General features: G+C 40.9%; 1 protein-coding gene across 2 annotated transcripts; it reads right to left on the bottom strand.

The window, feature by feature from the left end:
* Positions 1-10,651: 10,651 nt before the first annotated feature.
* Positions 10,652-13,921, bottom strand: hes5.10 (hairy and enhancer of split 5 gene 10). Of its 2 annotated transcripts, NM_001045713.1 has the most exons (4): positions 13,502-13,595; positions 13,203-13,383; positions 12,032-12,299; positions 10,657-11,936 (listed from the first exon to the last, which is right to left on the bottom strand). In NM_001045713.1, exons 1-3 carry the CDS (start codon positions 13,568-13,570, stop codon positions 12,049-12,051), a joined length of 501 nt encoding a protein of 166 aa, NP_001039178.1. In that variant the 5' UTR covers positions 13,571-13,595; the 3' UTR covers positions 10,657-11,936; positions 12,032-12,048. The 2 variants fall into 2 exon arrangements, with proteins under 2 accessions (XP_012822165.1, NP_001039178.1); XM_012966711.3 differs by having other exon boundaries at positions 10,652-12,299; positions 13,502-13,921.
* Between the last annotated feature and the right edge of the window lie 6,416 nt (positions 13,922-20,337).

Here is a 20,337-nt window from a genome sequence, read left to right as displayed (position 1 = left end):
CGATTTAAAAGCCCACCTTTGCTGTAGTCTGTGGTACTACTTCTTTATTTGGCGCTACAGGAGCCCTGAGCCCCGCTTATTATGGGGACAGGCGTTTCCCAGCAATGGCGTGCCTCCACCCAGGGATAGTGGTATGGACTTATTTCCTACCCCCTGGGAACTTCATAGGTTGATGTGCCCCTCCGGACTAATAGATCTCACCACACGGGTATATGAATTAAGTAAATGAAAAGGTTTATTGGACGGACACCTCTCCAGGAGCAGCTTAACCATAGTATACAGTGCAGGGTATATCTCCATACATCTCATTGAGTACCATCTCCTGTTGGCCTACCCAACGGTACTCCCGACATGTGTTCCCATCTAGGGGCTCTCCCCGGTACTCACGGCAAGACACTCTACCATAGAGTTCCCCCGGTACTCACGCTAGGACGTTACCCCACAGGGACCCACACCGGTACTCTCACTGGGCATCCTCAGATCCGGCCTCCTGGACTGGTGGTGCCTTGGTACACCTTCCCTAGCCACTTAATTCCCTGCACTCCGGCTGATGTACTGCCGGGAGGTCTTAACCTCGCTTACTACTCCTGGAGGGGCCATGTCCGCCCATTCTAAACTCGCTACTCTACATATCACTCCTAGAGCGATCTATCACAAAACTCCTATCTCAGAACTGTGCCCGGGACACCCACTCCATTACTGGAGCAATCCCAGGACTTCCCACACAGCACCTGCTGCTTCCCTTATATGGGCCTATACACCACCCTGTGGCCATAACCCGAACTACACTTGTACACCCTATTAACCATGTGCAACCCAGTCATCCCAGTGTCCCTGTTTCCCAGCACCACCCTGTGGTCTGTCCTAGGGGTTCCTGTCCTAAGGGCCCGTTTTTGGTAAACCCCTACACGTAAAATGTACATAAACTGGTTACTAAGCAAGTAACTTGTTAAAAGTGGCACTTTTCTCTGCAATAAATGTGTTAAAGGCGTATTCCGGTGTATGGCAGTGTTTATGGTCCTTTGCATGAATCTTTACTTGGAAGCAGCCCGGGAAGTGTAAGCACACTACAGAATGATGTGATGATATAACCCTATGCAGGGCTTGTGTATGAACGAGTGATAAAATTGCCTGACCTATGAGAATACTGTTGAAAGCAGTGGTAAGGGGCAACACTAGTCCTGTGGACCACTAGTTCTTGCCCAAGCTACCGCCCACACCCAGGACTGCAATTCAAAATGGCCCTGGCATTACATGTACTCTGAGGTCCAAACAGCCCCCCCCCCCCCCACAGGCCCAATAAAAAAGTGGTCCTGGTACTGGTGCTAAGCTATAGAATGATGTTGGTATCCCACTCCTGGTGACACCTAGTTTTGCCACTTGTCTGGTATTTTACAGGCCTGGTCAGTAATAATGTTCACAACCCCAATGGTATTAATAGGGCAGAGATATAAAAATGTAGGAAGGCCAGCAACCCTAGTGACACCTTCCCTCACCCCTATTTGTGACACTCTTCCTCCCTCTGTGTTTTTCTACTAAGAGACGTCCTCTAGATTGAGTGTCTGGGCTTGGTCACCTTGTCTATCATGGACGCCTGTTTATAAAGTGAAATACAAAAAGTCATGTAGATCCACCAGTTGTCCTTGGGTTCTGAAAGAACTTGAAGATGAGGGTTTCACTCCAAAGCTTGCCCTGTGAGTTCTGTCATGGTTATAGGCAAAATCATGAGATTATATGATTATTACTTCTATAAGCAGGGAAAGGCTCAAAGCCATTTCTTCTTCAGCTCTTGCCTCAAAACCAAACTTCTTTAGGGGAAATCTGCCTAAAGATTATGTAACAAAAAATTAAAGAGCAGTTTTAAAAGGGGTTCTAAACCTAAAACATTTAGGTTTCCATGAGCACTTGCAAGGGTGCTTAGAGCAGCGTTTTTCAACCACTGTTCCGCGGCACAGTGTGCCGCGAGATGTTGCCTGGTGTGCCGTAGGCAGGGCACCAATGTACTAGGGGGGCACTGCTCTTGGCACCAATGTACTAGGGGGGCACTGCTGCTGGGCACCAATGTACTAGGGGGGCACTGCTCTTGGCACCAATGTACTAGGGGGCACTGCTGCTGGGCACCAATGTACTAGGGGGGCACTGCTGCTGGGCACAGAGTTAAATTTTTTAACATTTTCTAATGGTGGTGTGCCTCGTGATTTTTTTCATGAAACAAGTGTGCCTTTGCCCAAAAAAGGTTGAAAAACACTGGCTTAGAGAACTCTGAATATATTTACATCAGTTCATTTTTAGCTCTCCTTTACGAAATAGCTAATCTGGCAACTGTAAATTAGTCTTAATCTCTGGGATAAAACTGATTAAAATAGGCATACTTGCCGAAATGTTGGGTAATTCTCTTGCCCAGAGTATCCACTTATATCCATAGGCTTTTCTTGCTGGGTGGTATGTATATATTTTTTTGTGAAAATTGTTACAAGCTTGTATATAATGTGATTATAATGTAATATGTGTTTTATATAACCTTTGATTAAGATTTTTAATGCCACCTTGGCGTATATTAATTTTTTGTCAATGTGCAATATCCATTTACTCTTTTAGTCTGTGCATATTGGTTCTTTACTAGAAAGGATTTCTTGATCCTTGCACCTGTATTTAAATTGAAAGTTTTGTTAGCCCAGAGTGCCCATATTACTATTTGATTTCTGTGTACTCATGTATGCCACCCAGATCACACCAACATTTTAGTCATTGTTGCTACACCTACCCCCTTTGCTTAGCTGGAATAAAATACATCCAGTGTGGGCATGTTTCATACCTCCCCACCATGAAAGGCCTGGGATTGAAAATAGGCCCTTGCATTTCAAATGCACAGAGGCCCAAACAGCCCCTCATCAACCCAATAAATAGTGACTGTCTGTGCCATCTTACAGCAGCTTCTCTGGCATTTGCCAGAATCCACATATTGACAGTCTGGGCCTGCTCCCCACATTCCAATTTAATCACAAGCATAAAAATGCCTCTAGCAGAGCTACAAAGAAAGCTGTGGAGACCATCAATATCTGTAATTCCCTGAAATTTTTTAAAGGACAATGTTGGAGGGAATACTCAATTCATTTTTTATACTTATCTCAATTTAAAAAAGAGAATTTGGAGGTATGAATGGATTTATTTGGTGTACTGTCAAATGACATGGGTTTTGATAACCCAGATATGTCCTCTAGGTGGAGCTGTTGTAATTGTGGTGGTGGTGACAGCGACCATATCAACTTTTATAAGAATAAAGACTTTTTTTTAAAGTGCTGGAGTATCATAAGAAATGTGTGCTCTTCCATTAGGGCAATGGTACATGGTACATGTTAACTCTTGGTACCACAGGCGACTAGTCTCCTTGAAATGCATGCAATGCAACAGAGGGAGCCTCATTTACAATTGCAAGCTTAAGTACAAAGTGCCAAACTCACGCTATTTTGATCGGGCATTTAAGGTACTTTTTCACATATACACTAGCTAGCAACTTGCGGGGAGTGCCAAAGCACCCTCCCAGAATACTCTGACATAAGTGTGCAAGTTCATGCATTCACTCTAGGGAACCATGGAAATATTACATACCTCCCAACATTTTGAAAACAGAAAGAGGGACAAAAACAAATGCTGCACATAGTGCAGCAAATGTTTTTGACCACGCCCATTTTTGCGACCACACCCCCTAAATGCCACTTCCATTTGACTAAATTTGGCACTAAACACATTTCTGGGGTTTTGGGGGGTCCTGTTTTATGTGTTATTACAGTTTTGCTGAAAAAGGTGAAATTGCCCTTTAAGCTGCAAGTCTCAGTTCCCCAAGAGACCTGTTTAGCTTATTAGTTACAATTGTATCTCAGTGCAGGGGGGCTTTTTACCTTTCTGGCTCTTTGCCAAAAGCCATTTATTTAATTAAAAGTGAGAAACATTGTATCTAAATGCAGATTTCTGGGCTCTCTGCCAAAAGCTACTTTTAATTAAATTTGTATCTTTTTTAGCTTCAGTGCAGGAGATCAAAGGGAAATGAGAGACTTTTCAATAAAAATCTGGGACTGCGGGGTTGAGCTGTCAAAAGAGGGACTGTCCCAGTTGGGAGGTATGATATTACCAGTCTGAATGTGGCGGGAAATCTAGGGATCCTTTAGCAAACTGCTACATTACATACATTACAACTTGCAAGCAGTTTGCCAAAATATGCCAATATGTATCCATATTGGTGATTGTTGCAAATACAGGTGTGTCTGTAATAACCCTAGAGTAATGGAAAAAGAAGAAACATGGTGATCTAGCTCACTACAGGTGGCCATACACAGACCAGAAGCTTATTGGTCCATGTATGGGGCCCTCCCACAGGTCTACCCAACCAATATCTGGCTGAAAATTGGGTGGCTGTCAACTGGGAAGGTTTGCTGCATTGGCCACATTGGCTCATTGATGTAGTCCTCGATCTGACATCATGTATTGTGATCTAATCATATGACCCAAGGGCCAAATGGGGAAAAGCTAATGCTCCACTTATTTGGTAACCTAGCTTACCACAAGGATCTTTTAATGTATGGCTACCTTATGGAGCATTAAGCCAAATTGCTGCTTACTTCTTTAGAAAAAGCTGGCAGCCGCCCAGATTTACAGCTCCATAGTGATGTAGGCCTAGAATTTCAAGCCACAGTAGTGATGAAAATAGGACAAAAAGTCTTCCAGGTATCAGATCCTGGAATGGACATAATTTTTGTCTTTAAGCTTTGCACTCCAGACAATTATAAAGTGGAGCTAGATATACAATATCTACCTAAACTATTGAAATCTTATTAGGGTCAGGGATGTTATAGGGTTTCAGAACATGCCTGTTGATCCCAGAGCCAGTAAGGCTCAGTAAGGCCAGTGTCTGAGAAATGTTGCTTCCTTAAAGAGATTGTTCACCTTTGAGTTAACTTTTAGTATGATGTAGAGAATAATATTCTGAGAACATTTGTAATTGTCTTCATTTTTTATTATTTGTAGTTCTTTAATTATTTCAGTTTTTGTTCTGCAGATCTCTAGTTTGGAGTGTCAGCAGCAATCGGGTTGCTAGGGTCTCCGTTACCTTAGCAACCAGGGAGTGGTTTGAATGAGAAACAGGAATATGAATAGGAAAGTACCTGAATAGGAAAGTAAGTTATAAAAAGTAACAATAACAATAAAATGTATCCTCACAGAGCAATCATTTTCTGGCTGCTGGGATCAGTGACCCCCATTTGAAAGCTACAACGAGTTAGAAGAAGACCAATTAAAAAGTTGCTTAGAATTGGCCTATAACACTTAAAGGTGAACCACCCCTTTAGGGCTCTGGCACACGGGGAGATTAGTCGCCCGCAACAAATCTCCCTGTTTGCGGGTGACTAATCTCCCCGAGTTGCCATCAGTTGCCATCCCACCGGCGCCAATGTAAGTCGCCGGTGGGATGGCACACGCGGCGGCGCGATTTCTGCAAATCGCTGAAAATGCCTTGCGATGCAACTTCGACGATTTGCCGAAATCGCTTGCGCAGCGTGTGCCATCCCACCGGCGACTTATATTGTCGCCGGTGGGATGGCAATTCGGGGAGATTAGTCGCCCGCGAACAGGGAGATTTGACGCGGGCGACTAATCTCCCCGTGTGCCAGAGCCCTTAAAATGAAGTTAGTAAAGCTGTAGCTTGTCCAGTCATGTACTGCCGGATCTCACCGGTAACACAAACAATGGCATCCATGAGAGAATGAGATCCAACAGATCTAGTTGTGTGACTCCTAACAATGGAAATGATAGATACCATCCTGAGATAATTCCAACTGGGTTTAATTGCTGAAGGAAAGTCCCCCACTGACAGAAAGGAAGGTACAAGGAAGGACGTTATTGTTAGTGTAGCTCATTCCTTTCCTGCATATAGTATCTGCATCTATTCTCAAAGCCGCCATTCTGCCTGTTTCTGCGGAGACATCCTCCATTGGTTCCCAGTTAAACAAGTCACCTGTATGGACAGTGCCCTTTTCCATTGATATCTAGAATACATCAGCTGAGGAATGCGATACAGCAACTCAGCTCACTCTTATATACATGCAAAGTAGCCAAGAGTCATTCATTACTGTCTGTTGTAGGGAAAATATATGGTAGATAGAACCATTTTAGCTTGTTGACAAGATCATCTGACGGTTGCCATTACCACCAAACCACAATGCAACACACTACAGGCCAAAAGCTAAGTGATTAATGGCAGTTGAGAAGCTCACATGTCTATCCTCAAATTACCATTTTATCACTTGCCTCCATATGGACTCCTGGGAGCCATACCCCTTGTCAATGTGTCATCCTTCATTTGTCTTGTGATTGGCCAGTGTTTAGTTTGGACATCAGTGCTCACATAAATCTAACTTATTAGAGCACATCATTTGCTTATCAGTAACCATTGTCCTAATTAATTTATTTTCTGTTCCATTAAGCATTGGTTGTTGAAATTCTCAGTGTGTTTAAATATTTTGCTTGTGTTTATGTGAAAGCAACGTGTTTAATGCCACCAACATATTTTCAGAACAGCTTCATGTATGTTTATCATCATCATCATTATTCTCAATTTCTTTATGAGTACAGTGCCAGCAAAAATGGGGACTTTTTATAGAGTTATAGACTAACAAGGAAGATTTATCAAAATGTGAGATTATAGTTCACCAAAGAAAAATGCACCCACTTCCAATTTATTCCTATAGGACTTTTAATAGAGCATTTATCAATAGGTAACAGCTAGGGGCTGATTTACTAAGACACGATTTCGAATCCGAATTGGAAAAATTCCGATTGGAAACGAACATTTTGCGACTTTTTCGTATTTTTTGCGAGTTTTTCGGCGTCTTAACGATTTTTGCGTAAAAACGCGAGTTTTTCGTAGCCATTACGAAAGTTGTGCAAAGTCGCGATTTTTTCGTAGCGTTAACACTTGCGCGCAAAGGCGCGCCTTTTTTGTAGCGTTAAAACTTAAAAGGCGCGACGTTTCACGCAAGTTTTAACGCTACGAAAAAATCGCGACTTTGCGCAACTTTCGTAATGGCTACGAAAAACTCGCGTTTTTATGCAAAATTCGTAAAGACGCCGAAAAACTCGCGTTTTTACGCAAAAATCGTAAAGACGCCGAAAAAATCGCAAAATTACCGATCATTACGAAAAAAACGCAATCGGACGCATTCGGCCCGTTCGTGGGTTAGTAAATGTGCCCCTTAGAGTTCACCATTTGATAAATACACTTCTCTAAATCCCATAGGAATGAATAGAAATTGAGTGAATTTTTCTGTGGTGAGCGCTAATCTCATATTTTAATAAATCTGCCCCCGAAAATAGGATATGAGGCAACTTCTCATAAGAGCTTACGTTTTGTTTATTGAGCGCCCATAAGCAAAGGGTGATTTTTATATATGGGGAGGTAAATTAAAGGCATTTGATACTCTTTCATAGTATCCCAATGCTAATTGTCATTATATCCCAGAACACAAAGTGGCGATTTTATGTAAAAGGTATATAAGCTGTTATCCAGAGACCCATTATCCAAAAAGTTCCAAATTATGGAAAGGCCATCGCCCATAGACTCAATTTTAAAAGAGCAATTCTAATTTTTAGAAATGGTTTTCTTTTTCAATATAATAGTTGTGTAGTGCATTGTACTTGATATCAACTAAGATTGAATTGATCCTTATTGGAGGCAAACCAGTTCTATTGGGTTTCTTCATTGATTATTATTAATGTTAATGAATTATTAATGTTTAGTTATTTTTTAGTAGAATTAAAGCATGCCAATTCAAATTATGGAAAGCTCCCTTATCCAGAAGACTACAGGTCTCTGGATACAACGTATCTGTATTTTTCAGGAAACATTGCTGCATAAATGTATTGCCAATTATGTGTATAATACTGTAGAACACATGACGAGTTATATGCAATGTTCCCAGAACACATACAGTAGAAATAGTGCCAGGTCCATGTAAAATATTGCAGAATGTATGGTAGGATAAATACAGTGGCAAATTCCTGTATAATAACCTCAGATCACGTACATTATAATATATAATACCTCCATTATGTTGGTATAGTGAGGCTTAGCCTTCCCAAGCTTCATTAAAATTTGCCTATGACAGCACCCCCTGCTCAGGAGCATGTACAGATCTGTCTTTAAATGATGCTCACTTTCTATAATACCAAATGGAATGCTCCACGAGCCTTAGTGTAAGTGAAACCCAGGGAGGGTTTCATGCTCTCCCACAGCTAGCTACTGTACTAGATAATGCTAAACAGTTAGTTGCCTTTGTCTTGCCTGGTTTTGCTTGTTTAACTCGAGGCTTTGTTATGTGCTGAGTTTCACAAAAGGAGAAACTGAGATGATCACATATTTGCTGATATGGGTGTGATATTCACTGAAAGGCTGTCCTTTTGCACTCCCACGTACCCGACCAGTTTTTCCAAAACTTTTGCTGCACAATTGAGTTTTGTATCTTTATTTGTCCGTGCAGTTTTGAGTATAAGCAAGCATTACTCGTTCGGTCAGCTGGTGGCCAGGCTGTTTGTAAAGTCGCTGGATGGAACTCACTCGATGAAATAGTTTCAGGGTTATGGCACCTGTGTGTTTTCAGTGCCACACCTATTCCTGGGAAAAGTCATAGCGTAAAAACACCTGTAATGGCCAAACATGGCTGCCACTGGACTATAACGGGAATTGCAGTAAATTGTACAGATTCTCAAGCTGCCATTGCTTTGGGTTTTAACTAGCTGGTGAATAAGCATTTTGTTGGCATGGCTTTTGTTAAGTGTAAGGGCAAGAGAAGGATTTCTGTTAAAAAAATATAAGTTGTCTTCTTCTGCAATGGTAGCTTTATCTTCTTGTATAGCAATATACCACTGTGCTTTATATCAGCCTTATAAAAGCAGACTTTTAGCTAAATGGGAAGGAATCTGGAGTGATGGGTGACCTTTTGATCACTACCATGATCCCATATCATGTATGAAGTCATGTGTGCCGTGGACCTTAGATTTCAGACTGAGGTAAAACATGATAATTTTGTCATGGCATAAATAGCACCTAAAGAAGAGAAAATAAAGTTAGTCATTAGCAGGCCTGGATGGGCAATCAGTGGATTCTGGCAAATGCCACAGGGGCTGCCGTAAGATACCATAGACCAGGGGTCCGCAACCTTGCTTACTTGTGAGCCACAGTCAAATGTAAAAAGACTTGGAGAGCAACAAAAGCTTCAAAAAAGTTCATGGAGGTGCCAAATAAGGGCTATTGGGTAGTCTCTATGCACACTATAAGCTTACAGGAGGCTTTATTTGGTAGGAAATTTATTTCCTACCAAATAGGAAATAAAACCAAAACTTGCCACCAAGTCAGGAATTCAAAAATGACTACCTGCTTTGGGGGCACTGAGAGCAACATCCAAGGGGTTGGTGTTGCCCCTGAGCCACTGGTTGGGGATCACTGACATAGAGGGATTGGAATGGATAAATCTAACCTGCAACTCGTCTGCAGTTAGCAAACTACAGCTCTCAGGATCTTCCCTAGCAGCCCTTGCCTGTCATTAGGATACTAGGAGTTGTTCTTCAACAATAGCTTGAGGCCCACATGTCAAGAATTCCTGATATGAATACTAAAAATATACCATTGTTAGACAATGAAAATATATGTTTTGTTTACTTTGTGTTTGTGTGTTTTATAATGACTAATATACAGCTAGCAGTGCACAAAGCTACCTCTACAACTACAGAATATAGATCTAATGCCTCCTTTTCCAAAACTACGTAATGTAAATATTGTCATTTGATGGTGGTTTCTTTTCCTGGCCAACTTATAATACCTGCCAAGTTCCACAGTGCATTCATGACTATTTATTGTGGTATGTAGGTATATTTCTAATTTCCCATAAATCATTCTGCTAATGTTCCAAGACCTGTATGTACTACTATAATATGAACTATTTCAGGTCCTCAACTATGCATTTGCTCTAAATACAGCTATAACTTTTGTATATATGCCGCCTATACAACACAGAAAAATTCACTAAAATAGACACAGTGCAGCAATTTATTTTGAGTGATGAAAGCCAAGTGTTTATACAAATTAATGTAGTATTGCACAATAGCACCTGTTTCGTGAATTTCCCCCCATTGTCTCTGTGGTTCTTTCACTGATAGCAAATCTGCTAAAGACTGAAACTGAAAGTAGGCTTACAGCAGGGGTGCCCAGACAAGTAATGCAGGGTCTACTGCTAGTAATGTTGTTTCATCAAATTCTGCCTCTGCAACAGCATTGTCAGGCTACTCTTACATGGAAAAAAGAGTGATACTGATTACAATAAATTGCATATTACTATCTGAAATAAAAGTAACAACCAGAAGGATAGTTTAATATAGTTATATGTTTAATATGCTACTCTTGAGATCTCCTGGTCACCAAATCTACTGGTAGGTCACTCATCAACCAATGGTTTATTTGTGTGCAGCTTATCATACTAAAGCACAGCTTCTGAATTTCTTCCTTCTTCCTTCTTGAAGAAAACATACTAAAAGTTGTGCATGTCCTGTGCAAGAATTCTTGCATTAAAACAAAAATTATAATTTGAGTGAGAAACAGGCATGAGCATTTCATTATAAATTAAATATTTTTATTGAGATACATATATATTAGCTATTTACATTTTATATCCCAAGCAAATTTACAGAGAAATAAACATTTTTGTGTGGCATTTTACATTTTGTGGATTGGGCATTTTTCTATAAAACTGATCCATATTAGATTTTCTGTGCTTACTGGTAGCCTACTTGGCATTCTCTTCCATAATGAATATATGGGCCCGACTGAAGGTACATCATTTCATACAGTCTACTCTCCGGATTACATACAAAGGTACAAGTAGAATCATATAAGGACCAGACTTCCACAGTATAATGTTTTTAAGGTGGCATTAGAACCTATACTCTAGTGCAAATAAATACAGGGCACAGGTTTCTTATTGGCAGGTGTTTTCTCAAGGAATATTCAGAATAACATTACTGCAAAAAGATTTCAGTACTTAATGGAATTAGGAAAATTACGCATATTCTTTAAAATAAAAAAGCACAGAGAAATGGCTAAAACTAAGAGGACAGTTAATGTGAAATAAACCTCCAGTTCTTGACACAAGCCATGTATCATATCTGGATAGCCACCATTTGTAGTGTACAATAGACACATTAGCTACCAAACAGTGGCGGCACAGTCTAAGCACACATTCTGTATGATTTCTTGCTTTAATTGCTTTAGCTTGTTTCATGACTACTATTTGCAAAGGACACACAATGTGTTCTGCTTTATTACTATTCATAGAAACATTCTATGGATATGTGTGCCACTAAATTCTCTAAGCGTCTGTAAATGTTGCATTACAGCAATAGCTGAAAGAAGACACAGAGAAGCAGTACCAGACAGGCTGATAACTATCCTCTTTTACGTACAGCAGCCCCACATTCGTGCCATAGGAATACAGAGGCAAAGGAGGATTCCATTAGTCTGACAGTTCTTATCACTTAAAAATGTCATTATGCACTACAGCTCATTCTTTCTATCAACCCATTTAAGAATTTCCAACTTTAAAAGAACAGACCCACAAAATAGCATGTCGACACCATTAGAGTTCACAGATTGCCAACATTATTACTTATAACTGGAATCTGTTACCAGTCATAAACTGGCTTAGCATATGTACATATCTGCAATAAATGAAACTGACACTGTTCAGTCAATGAGGAACTCAGAGATAGCAGATATATTGTCCCAGACTCACACCTGTATTCCTCTTGGAGTGTGTTTTTCCGGTGCTAATATTTGGGCAGTGTTTTCAGCACCCACTGTTAAATGAAAACACAGTTGTGCAAGAGAGCAAGTGCAAAGGGTATAACCCTATAACCTTATTACTTCATGGGGGTACACAATGACCGAATGCATGAATAGGGTTATACCCTTTGCACTTGCTTCAGTGTACAACTGGGTATTTCTTGAATTTAAGGAGGAGATAGAACCTGCCAAGGCCTCCATATTTTCATACTGCCTGGAGAGACTTGAAGAGAGACTCTCTGTTGGTAGAGTGATTGATAGGGTGCAGGGAGGCAAGAGTCATTCCACGTTAGGTTTTTATTCTCTTCTTGAATATGTCCATTCTCCTGGGTATGCAGAAAGCCCACTGTCTCTTTCAAACACATGTAGTAGCCTTGATAATAGGAGTCCTGTACATTTTCTGGAAGCAGGTGGGAACCTTAAAGGAAAAAAAACAATACTGTCACTCTTTAAAGCAATAAGCAAACCCCCAAAATAGGTCTTGGAAATTGCATTAACATTGGAATTTCATTAACATTTTGGGGGAACCAATCAATAATGATGTACAGTAATTCATTAGGTACACAGCTTTATATTATCAGTTATTCTACTTCTAGGACCTACAGGTTAAATATGCAATTTTGATGTTATATCTCAGAACATTAGTAATCCAGTTCCACAATAAAACACAATTTTGCCATATAAAAAAGACCTAGTGTAAGATATATAGTAAACTATTAATAATGAAAATCTCTTAATTACAAATAATTATAGGCTGGATTAATGAGAAGAATCTCCTTGATAAAATGACACAGTCTACAAAATATACTAGGCTGAATAGGGATGTACAAGTTATTTAATGTGTGGGCTCTTGTTATACCTATCTTTTACTTCCACCACAAAATTTGTTATTACATATTAAATACTCTCAAATGTACCCAATACATCAATGCAGACAGGTAACCAAATAAATAGGCATACCTGTACATAGACTTGGACCTAATTGTGGATTTGGTCTACTGGAGACCCAGGCTCAAGGTAGCCCTGCCAAGTAGGCTGCAATCTCCCCTCTCCATCTGTGCCAAGTTTTTAGGTACTTTTGTATGGTATCAAAATTTCAAGAAATTCACCTTGCAATCAATGCCCTTGGTATTTACCTGTTTCTCCCCAATGAAAAAGTTGGATAGTACTACTCTATGTAGGCATATACAATATCATTTTGGCAAATGAGCATGTAGAAAGGGCATGCTACTTTGTTACATTATATACATGTACATGCATATTTAGGAGATACGTTGCTGAATGTAAGGCCTAAAGAAATAGAACGCTTGCAATGACTTACGGTTCATTTGATGTTTCTTCTGTTGCTGTAGGTAGCTCACTGCCATCTCCAGTATATCCGCCTTCTCTAGCTTGGAATGGGGATGATGAGTCTGAAAGTTTCTCTCCAGGAGTATCCTGAGCTGCTCAATGCTGTGGTTGATGCGATCTCTTCTCATCTTCTCAATCACTGGCTTTCTTATCTGAAACAAATATACAGGTTTATTTATATATTTATATCATTTTTTCTGGTCTTGCAAATTCAAGCATCCCAGGAGGTGATTGGGGACAATATATATAAAAGAGGTTCAGCTGAGATACCTTATTTTTTTTCAAGTCATTCAGCTGCGCTTTGGTATCATCTGGCAACATCTGCAGACTGGGAGCCATTCTTAATGGAGAGAGTCTATAAGAGCTGGTGTTAGTGCTGTGGCCAAGGGTGAATGTTAAGTCTCCTGCCAGCACTCATCTGTATTTATAAGCACAAGCCTCTGGCTGATAAGCAAGTCTTTTGCATGCCTCAATTTCCCACACTAGTGAACCAATAGAGGAAACAATAGAGATAATAGAAGTGTGCCTGAGAGACCCGGCCGTGGCCTGAGGAACATCTCCCCTCCTCCTCTGCAGATGAACAGGTGGACTGGGCGTAGTGCAATTGTAATATGGCTTAAATGAGACATTCACCGTGGGAAAGCTGCAGTCTCATAAAAACCAGAGATTCTGCTTGATCTGAAGGCTGATTACATTCCAGCGACACCTGTTTTCACATTTACAGTATACAAAAAAAGTACAGTGTTGACAATACAGATATTTAACCTTTTCACTGGCTTGTGCCACGATGTGCTCATTGTTCTCTTGCACATGTCACAATGAATTTGTTGGTAGTGAATGCCTTTTGCTGTTTGTATGAAGGAGTAACAGCAACTTGCTAACAGATCCTATGTGCAGGTGTTTTCTTCTACATGCTACACCATCCATATTCAGTTTTTTAAGAGGTTCTGACCTTTCCCTGCTCAGAATTGTCTTGTGTTTATCTCAGTCTGGAATTCCTCTACTGCAGAGGTTCCTACACTGTGGGGCTGCCCATCCCTGAGGGACTTAGAGCAGTGGTAAGGGGGTTCGCATTAAGGACCAATGAGTAGTGATGAGCGAATCTGTCCCATTTCTTTGAAAAGATTTAGGAAACAGTGTGAAATTTGCGAAACGGTGAAAATGTGCATCAGAATAAAATGACACATGCAACAATAAGTTTGACGTGCAACTTTTTTTTATGTGCGATTTTTTTTCCACAGCGAAATTTGTTGCCCGTTTTGCAAATAAATCCACCAATGGTGAAATGTGGAAATTCACAGCGAATTCGTGTCTGGTGAATTATTTCCACTACCAATGAGGTTGCACACTTAGGAGAATGGATATTTGCTTTCCCAGATACACTTGAAATCCAAGCTTAATGGTCAGTTAGGGTAAAATTTGGGGTGAATATGTATTTTCTGTCCAGGATATATTATATATAAGGAATAGTGAAATAGTATAGTAAAATATAAGCAGTCCAATATTATATGTCATTTTTAACAGGTGCTTCTAAGAACCATTTATAAGGATGTCACTATATATATATATATATATATATATATATATATATATACAAAGAGGCAAGCAAGGCGCACACCATAAACAGTTCCTTTACCAGGGGGCAGAAACAGCATGAACAATGCAGAAGAATGGCACTCACAGGATTTGCTGAATTAGTGTTCCAAAGGATTACTAAGTTTCAGTTCCCCTACAGGGACATTTGTCAGGAATCAAACAGTGCAATCAGACCCACAGTAGTCTGACAAAATTTTAACCCCCCCCCCCACATGAAAAAACTAGTTCAGCAAATTCTGTGAGTGCCGTTGTAGGGGGATCCTATTTGCTGCAGTTTGTGGCAGAAATCAAACCAGCAATTGCCTTGTTTGGGTCACATGGCATCAACCTAATAACTAACCATATACTTATTGATAGATTATTGATGGACCATGGTTGCAAGTATGGTCACTTCAGGGAGCAGTTTTTAACGGGCCATCCTGTGATGCCATAAAATTGCAGCTGGCCTGTCTGTACTGAAACTCCATCTGCCAATGCCTTACCCTGGCATATGGAAGAAGATCTGGCAAATGGAATGTGAAAGGGGCCCCAGGTCCAGTTGATTTAGATTTTTTCATCTGGATCATCATCAGACAAATGGACCAGTGTCACAACCATTTGCTCATGACCCTGTTAGCATACAAATCAGCCCATTTATTGCCATCTTTAGCATCTATAAGACTCTTAGGCCTCTGGCACACGGGGAGATTAGTCGCCCGCAACAAATCTCCCTGTTCGCGGGCGACTAATCTCCCCGAGTTGCCATCACCTGCCATCCCCATGCCAACAGGGAGTTTTGTCGCGGGCGACTAATCTCCCCGTGTACCAGAACCCACATTACACATGTAATGTTTAAATGGCTGCTACTGGCAGTTTGATAGTAGTGTTTGGTTTATTTCACTTGCATATTTATCTGTTTTATTTATCCTGAGAAAAGTCATCAACAAAACACCTGGAATTGTCTTCTAGCAAAGTCTATGGTAATGTGGAAAGCATAGTTGTTATTATGTAGAATAATTTCACCCACTTGAAATAACGTGGGAAGTACCTCCTCATTTGCAAAGGGTTTAATACTTTGCTTTTCCCAGGTGGTTCACTTATTGGCTAATATGGCCAGTGCATGCTGGAACATTTTTTATAAGATTCTGTCATTATACAGTACCATACCTGTATGTTAGTACCCAGTTATATTGGAATCTCCAACTACTTTGAAGCATTCCTACTCATTTTAGCTGTGCATGTGCTATGCCTAAGGAAGCTTTTCCAGGTTTGGATTCCCATTCTGTAGCCTTTCCATCTTTCTTTAATCCTAGCATGTGCCAAGCCTATGAACAGAAACCCTGCATCATCTCTTCTGTATAATGACAATTAAAGTCACTAACTAGCCTAGCCCAGACCCATTTCTCCAACATGCCTGTGCACTAGGGAAGATGCCTGGCCCTGTGCCTGGACCATGGAGGCCTTTCCTTAGATCCAGGTGAATGCTGCCAGTATAAGCATACCGTGTGTCTGCCAACTGTTTGCTAAATGGAAACAATGCAACAGACAGCAGGTGCGGATTCCACTGCAATGGAAATGTACCATACAGCCAGGCCTACAATGAACATGCATCATTTTCCATTAGCATCCTGCTGTGCCTGCTAGGTCATGGATTTTGTTGTGTCCTGTGCCAATGCAGTGCCAATGCTTACTATGTCACCCACATAAAGGGTTAAAATCTGACAACTCAGATTAATTCTAATCCCAAGAAAATCCACTATAATTGTCCAGAACAATGTAATTCACTTGATCACTAGCATAATTACAGAATGCTCATCCAGAACCTACAGCAATTTGTAAAAAGTCACTTAAAAATGGAGGATTTTTCCTTGTTAGTGGTTCCCACGCTTTTGCCCTTCTCTGCAAAGGAGTGGCTCAGTAGGTAAGTCCTGGGCTCTGGTCAAATCACTCTGCTTATCTGCTAAGGGCTCATTTACTTAGGGGCTCCAATGTCACACTCACTCTAACCGCCAGGCTTTTTAACCTTTTGGGGTTTTTTCGTATGCCACATATTTTCTCCTAACTGTACCCATACAAAAATCTTTGCCTATTGCAAGAGTGCAACTGTGTTTTATGGGTACATTGTGGTGGGCGAAAGTTGCCATTAGATTTGCACTGGCACCCCAACTTTAATAAAAGTAATACTCCAGGGATGTCCATATTGCAGCAAATGGACTGATAATCTTGATATTCTAACAAATACAAATTGGGCTGTTCTCAGCTACAATGGAGCAGCACTTATTATTGGGTCTGTTGGGAGCTGTTTGGGCCTCAAAGTAAGACATAACTTCCAATAAGTCAGTACAGGTAATAATTCAATCACAGGTCCTGTGGAAAAGGAGGCCCCTGGAGATACAAAAGTACAATTTCTGAGCCATGGAAAGGGCAGGACTTGCAGGCAAGTTGACGGTTTCTGTATAATGGGATGGCTGGGGCAGATCAGGGATGTAGCCATGCATGCAAAGGTCATTTTTTTAAATGAGGCCTCATTCTACAGGTTCCTATTCTCAAGTGGCAAATAGGAAAATAATTGGGCTCCCATAATAATAACTTTGCAGTATGGGGCCCCATGGTTCCTGATGAAGGATCTGGCATCATGGGTGAGTGCTGAAGACCCTTGAAGGCTAACAGTGAAAGTCTGCATCTCAAAGGCGTGGTCTGTGACTTATGTGCACTGCTGGCCTAATACATCTATGCGAAAAATGTGCTCCATGTATATAGTTGCACACTAGGCTTCCTTCGCCAGCTATAAAGGCAGATCCTCTGCAAAAAACACAAAAGTATATATTTTCACTATAAAATCCACCCCTTGTGTGCTCTGGCAGGTACACATCATACCTCTTAGTACATATTGAACATGCGTAAGATCAGTCTTTAGGCACTTATCAGCCACTCTCAAGGCCCTTAAGTTTATCTCTGACAGATAAGGTGTCAACATGCCTGACATGGTGTGCCTTTGGGGCGAAGACACATGAGGCGATTAGTCGCCGTGACTTTTAATGGCCATCGCAGTGAATAATCGCATGCCCAATTTCACTGTGCGGATTAGTTGCGGCGACTAATCACCCCGTGTGTCTTCGTCCTTAGGGTGAAGACACATAGAGCTACTAGTAGCAGCTACTTGTCATGGCTACTAAAATAGACAACCCTGAGCATTTACTGATTACCCTACTGACTACCCTTAGGGCAATTATCCACAACCAGTGGCTCAGGAGCAACATTTTGCTCACCAACCCCATGGATGTTGCTTCCGGTACTTATTTTAGAATTTCTGGTTAGGAAGCAAACTTTGATTGCATAAAAACCCAGTGTAATTGCCAAACAGAGCCTTCTGTAGGATCCAGACAACATAGGGGCTATCAAATAGCCAATTATAGCTCTCATTGGCACCTCCAGGAACTTTTTTAATGTTTGTGTTGCTCTCCAAAACTTTTTCCATTTAAATGTGGCTTGTGGGTATTAAGGGCTGTGGCAGACGGGGAGACTAGTCGCCCGCGACAAATCTCCCTTGTTGCGGGCAACTAATCTCCCCGAAATACCATCCCGCCGGCGAGTATGTAAATTGCCGGCGGGATGGCATACGCGGGGCCTTGAGAGGTAACTTCCATTGTTGCCAGTTGAAGGCCGTTTCGGAGCAGTTAGTCGCCGCTATAGCAGAGATCTATCGCACAACGTAAAATGTGCATATATATGCAAATTGCCCTGCATTTAAGCTAAAATATAACCAAATATCTATTGAGCAGGTTAGGAAATCCTGTTGGTGGAGCATTAGCCTGTTGACACCACATGGGTGGATAAATCTAGCAAATTTCTCCTTGTTTGACAAAGTTGCTAAATAAGAGGATCTTTACATATATTTTACACTTAAATCTATTACCTTTTATGAATCCAGTTTTACTCTACTACATCTATTGAAACCACCCCCCTGTGTAGGCTCCCAACTGAAATCCTTGAAATCAATTAACACTTGCATTGACATGGAACACATAAACATGACAAGAACAAGTAAACCCACCCATAGGTACAAACCCATATATTGCTAACCAAACAAGCTTTCCTGGTTCTATCCTGCCTACATATCTTGGTTATGCCATAGTTTCAGGATACAGAGAGTTTGTTTAATATCCCTCAGGATACAAGTGCAGCTTTGTGGGTTCCTAGTGAGTCGCCAGAATTCAGCTTTACCCTGGGGGTTTAATCCATATTTGTTGGATGTTAGAATAAATAAGAAAAGAGATTATAAAAATGTGACAGTCTGGGTGTTCTCAGAGCGATGTCCCCTGAGCAGGCGGATGTGCTGCTCCTATGAGTATGCCTTTGCTGCAAGTTTCCCACACTCCCCAGCAGCACATTAGCATTAAGGACAATGGGCGCATCGCTATCTTATCTGTGCAGGCTCACCGATTGATAACGTGGTTCTTGGCTCTTCGTTTGGATCAGGTGCAGCTCAGACTGGAGATGAAAGATAAGGGAGAAGATGAATCATTTTGTGACAGCCGTGAGCTCTTATTTCTGTCATTATATTCCATTTACACGCCACAGTAAACCCTAGGTTATCCCTTTGCCTCCACTTGTCCTAAATACTAAAAAATTCTACCTGTGATTATCAGATTGTGGTGAGGATTTCTTTAAGCAATTTAAATGCTCCTCATACAGATACCTATGTGTGTTTGTAAGAAATTAAAGGTAGTTTCAGTGGCCTAACTAGAGGCTGCTGGGCCCCATAGCAGAAATCTTTTTAACGGGCCCTTTTAAACTTTAAGAATAAGACATTTTTCATGCTTTTGTTACCAGTGGGCCATAATAAATATAAAAAGAGCTGGGGAGCAACACAAGCATAAAAATGCAGCTGGGGGTACCAAAAGGGTTGTGATTGCATATTTGGTAGCCCCTATGTAGACTGTACACCTGGTGTTTAGTTTAAAAACTAAACACCTACTTTGAGGTCACTGGGAACAACATATAAAGAGGTTGGTGAGCAAGGTGTTGCTCCTGAGCCATTGGTTGGATATTACAGCTCTATCGCAAGGCCAAGGTTGGTTTCTTAATTATCCTCTCTGTGTTCAATAGAAGAAAAGACTTGCTGGCAAGGTCGTCAAATAAGCTGAACTTTCCCCAATATGTCCACATAAAGTTGGTTGGGTAGGCCCATCGGAAGCCCCATACATGGGCTGATAAGCTGCCAAATGGGTCTGAAGGGTCCAGCTTAAATCTCCCTTTGTATGACCACAATTTAATGCAAATCAGACAGGGTCAAACATTAGCTTCATATTTACAATATGTCATATTATGCTTCCTTTTATTTATGTTATGATAATAACGGCATATAATATCAGAGGAAAATAAACCCTGTTTACAAATGGAGTATACAGTATGCGTGGCACAATTATCCTGTTGAAAATCCCACTAGTGCTGACCCAAAGGAAAGACAACTTTTGAACAAATAGTCTAACTAAAAAAGTTTTTTTTTATCCCCACTGCCTATTGAAATC

Source organism: Xenopus tropicalis, chromosome 7 (assembly GCF_000004195.4).
Source record: "Xenopus tropicalis strain Nigerian chromosome 7, UCB_Xtro_10.0, whole genome shotgun sequence".
Classification (NCBI taxonomy): domain Eukaryota; kingdom Metazoa; phylum Chordata; class Amphibia; order Anura; family Pipidae; genus Xenopus; species Xenopus tropicalis.
This window is presented reverse-complemented; position numbering and strand designations above follow the sequence as displayed.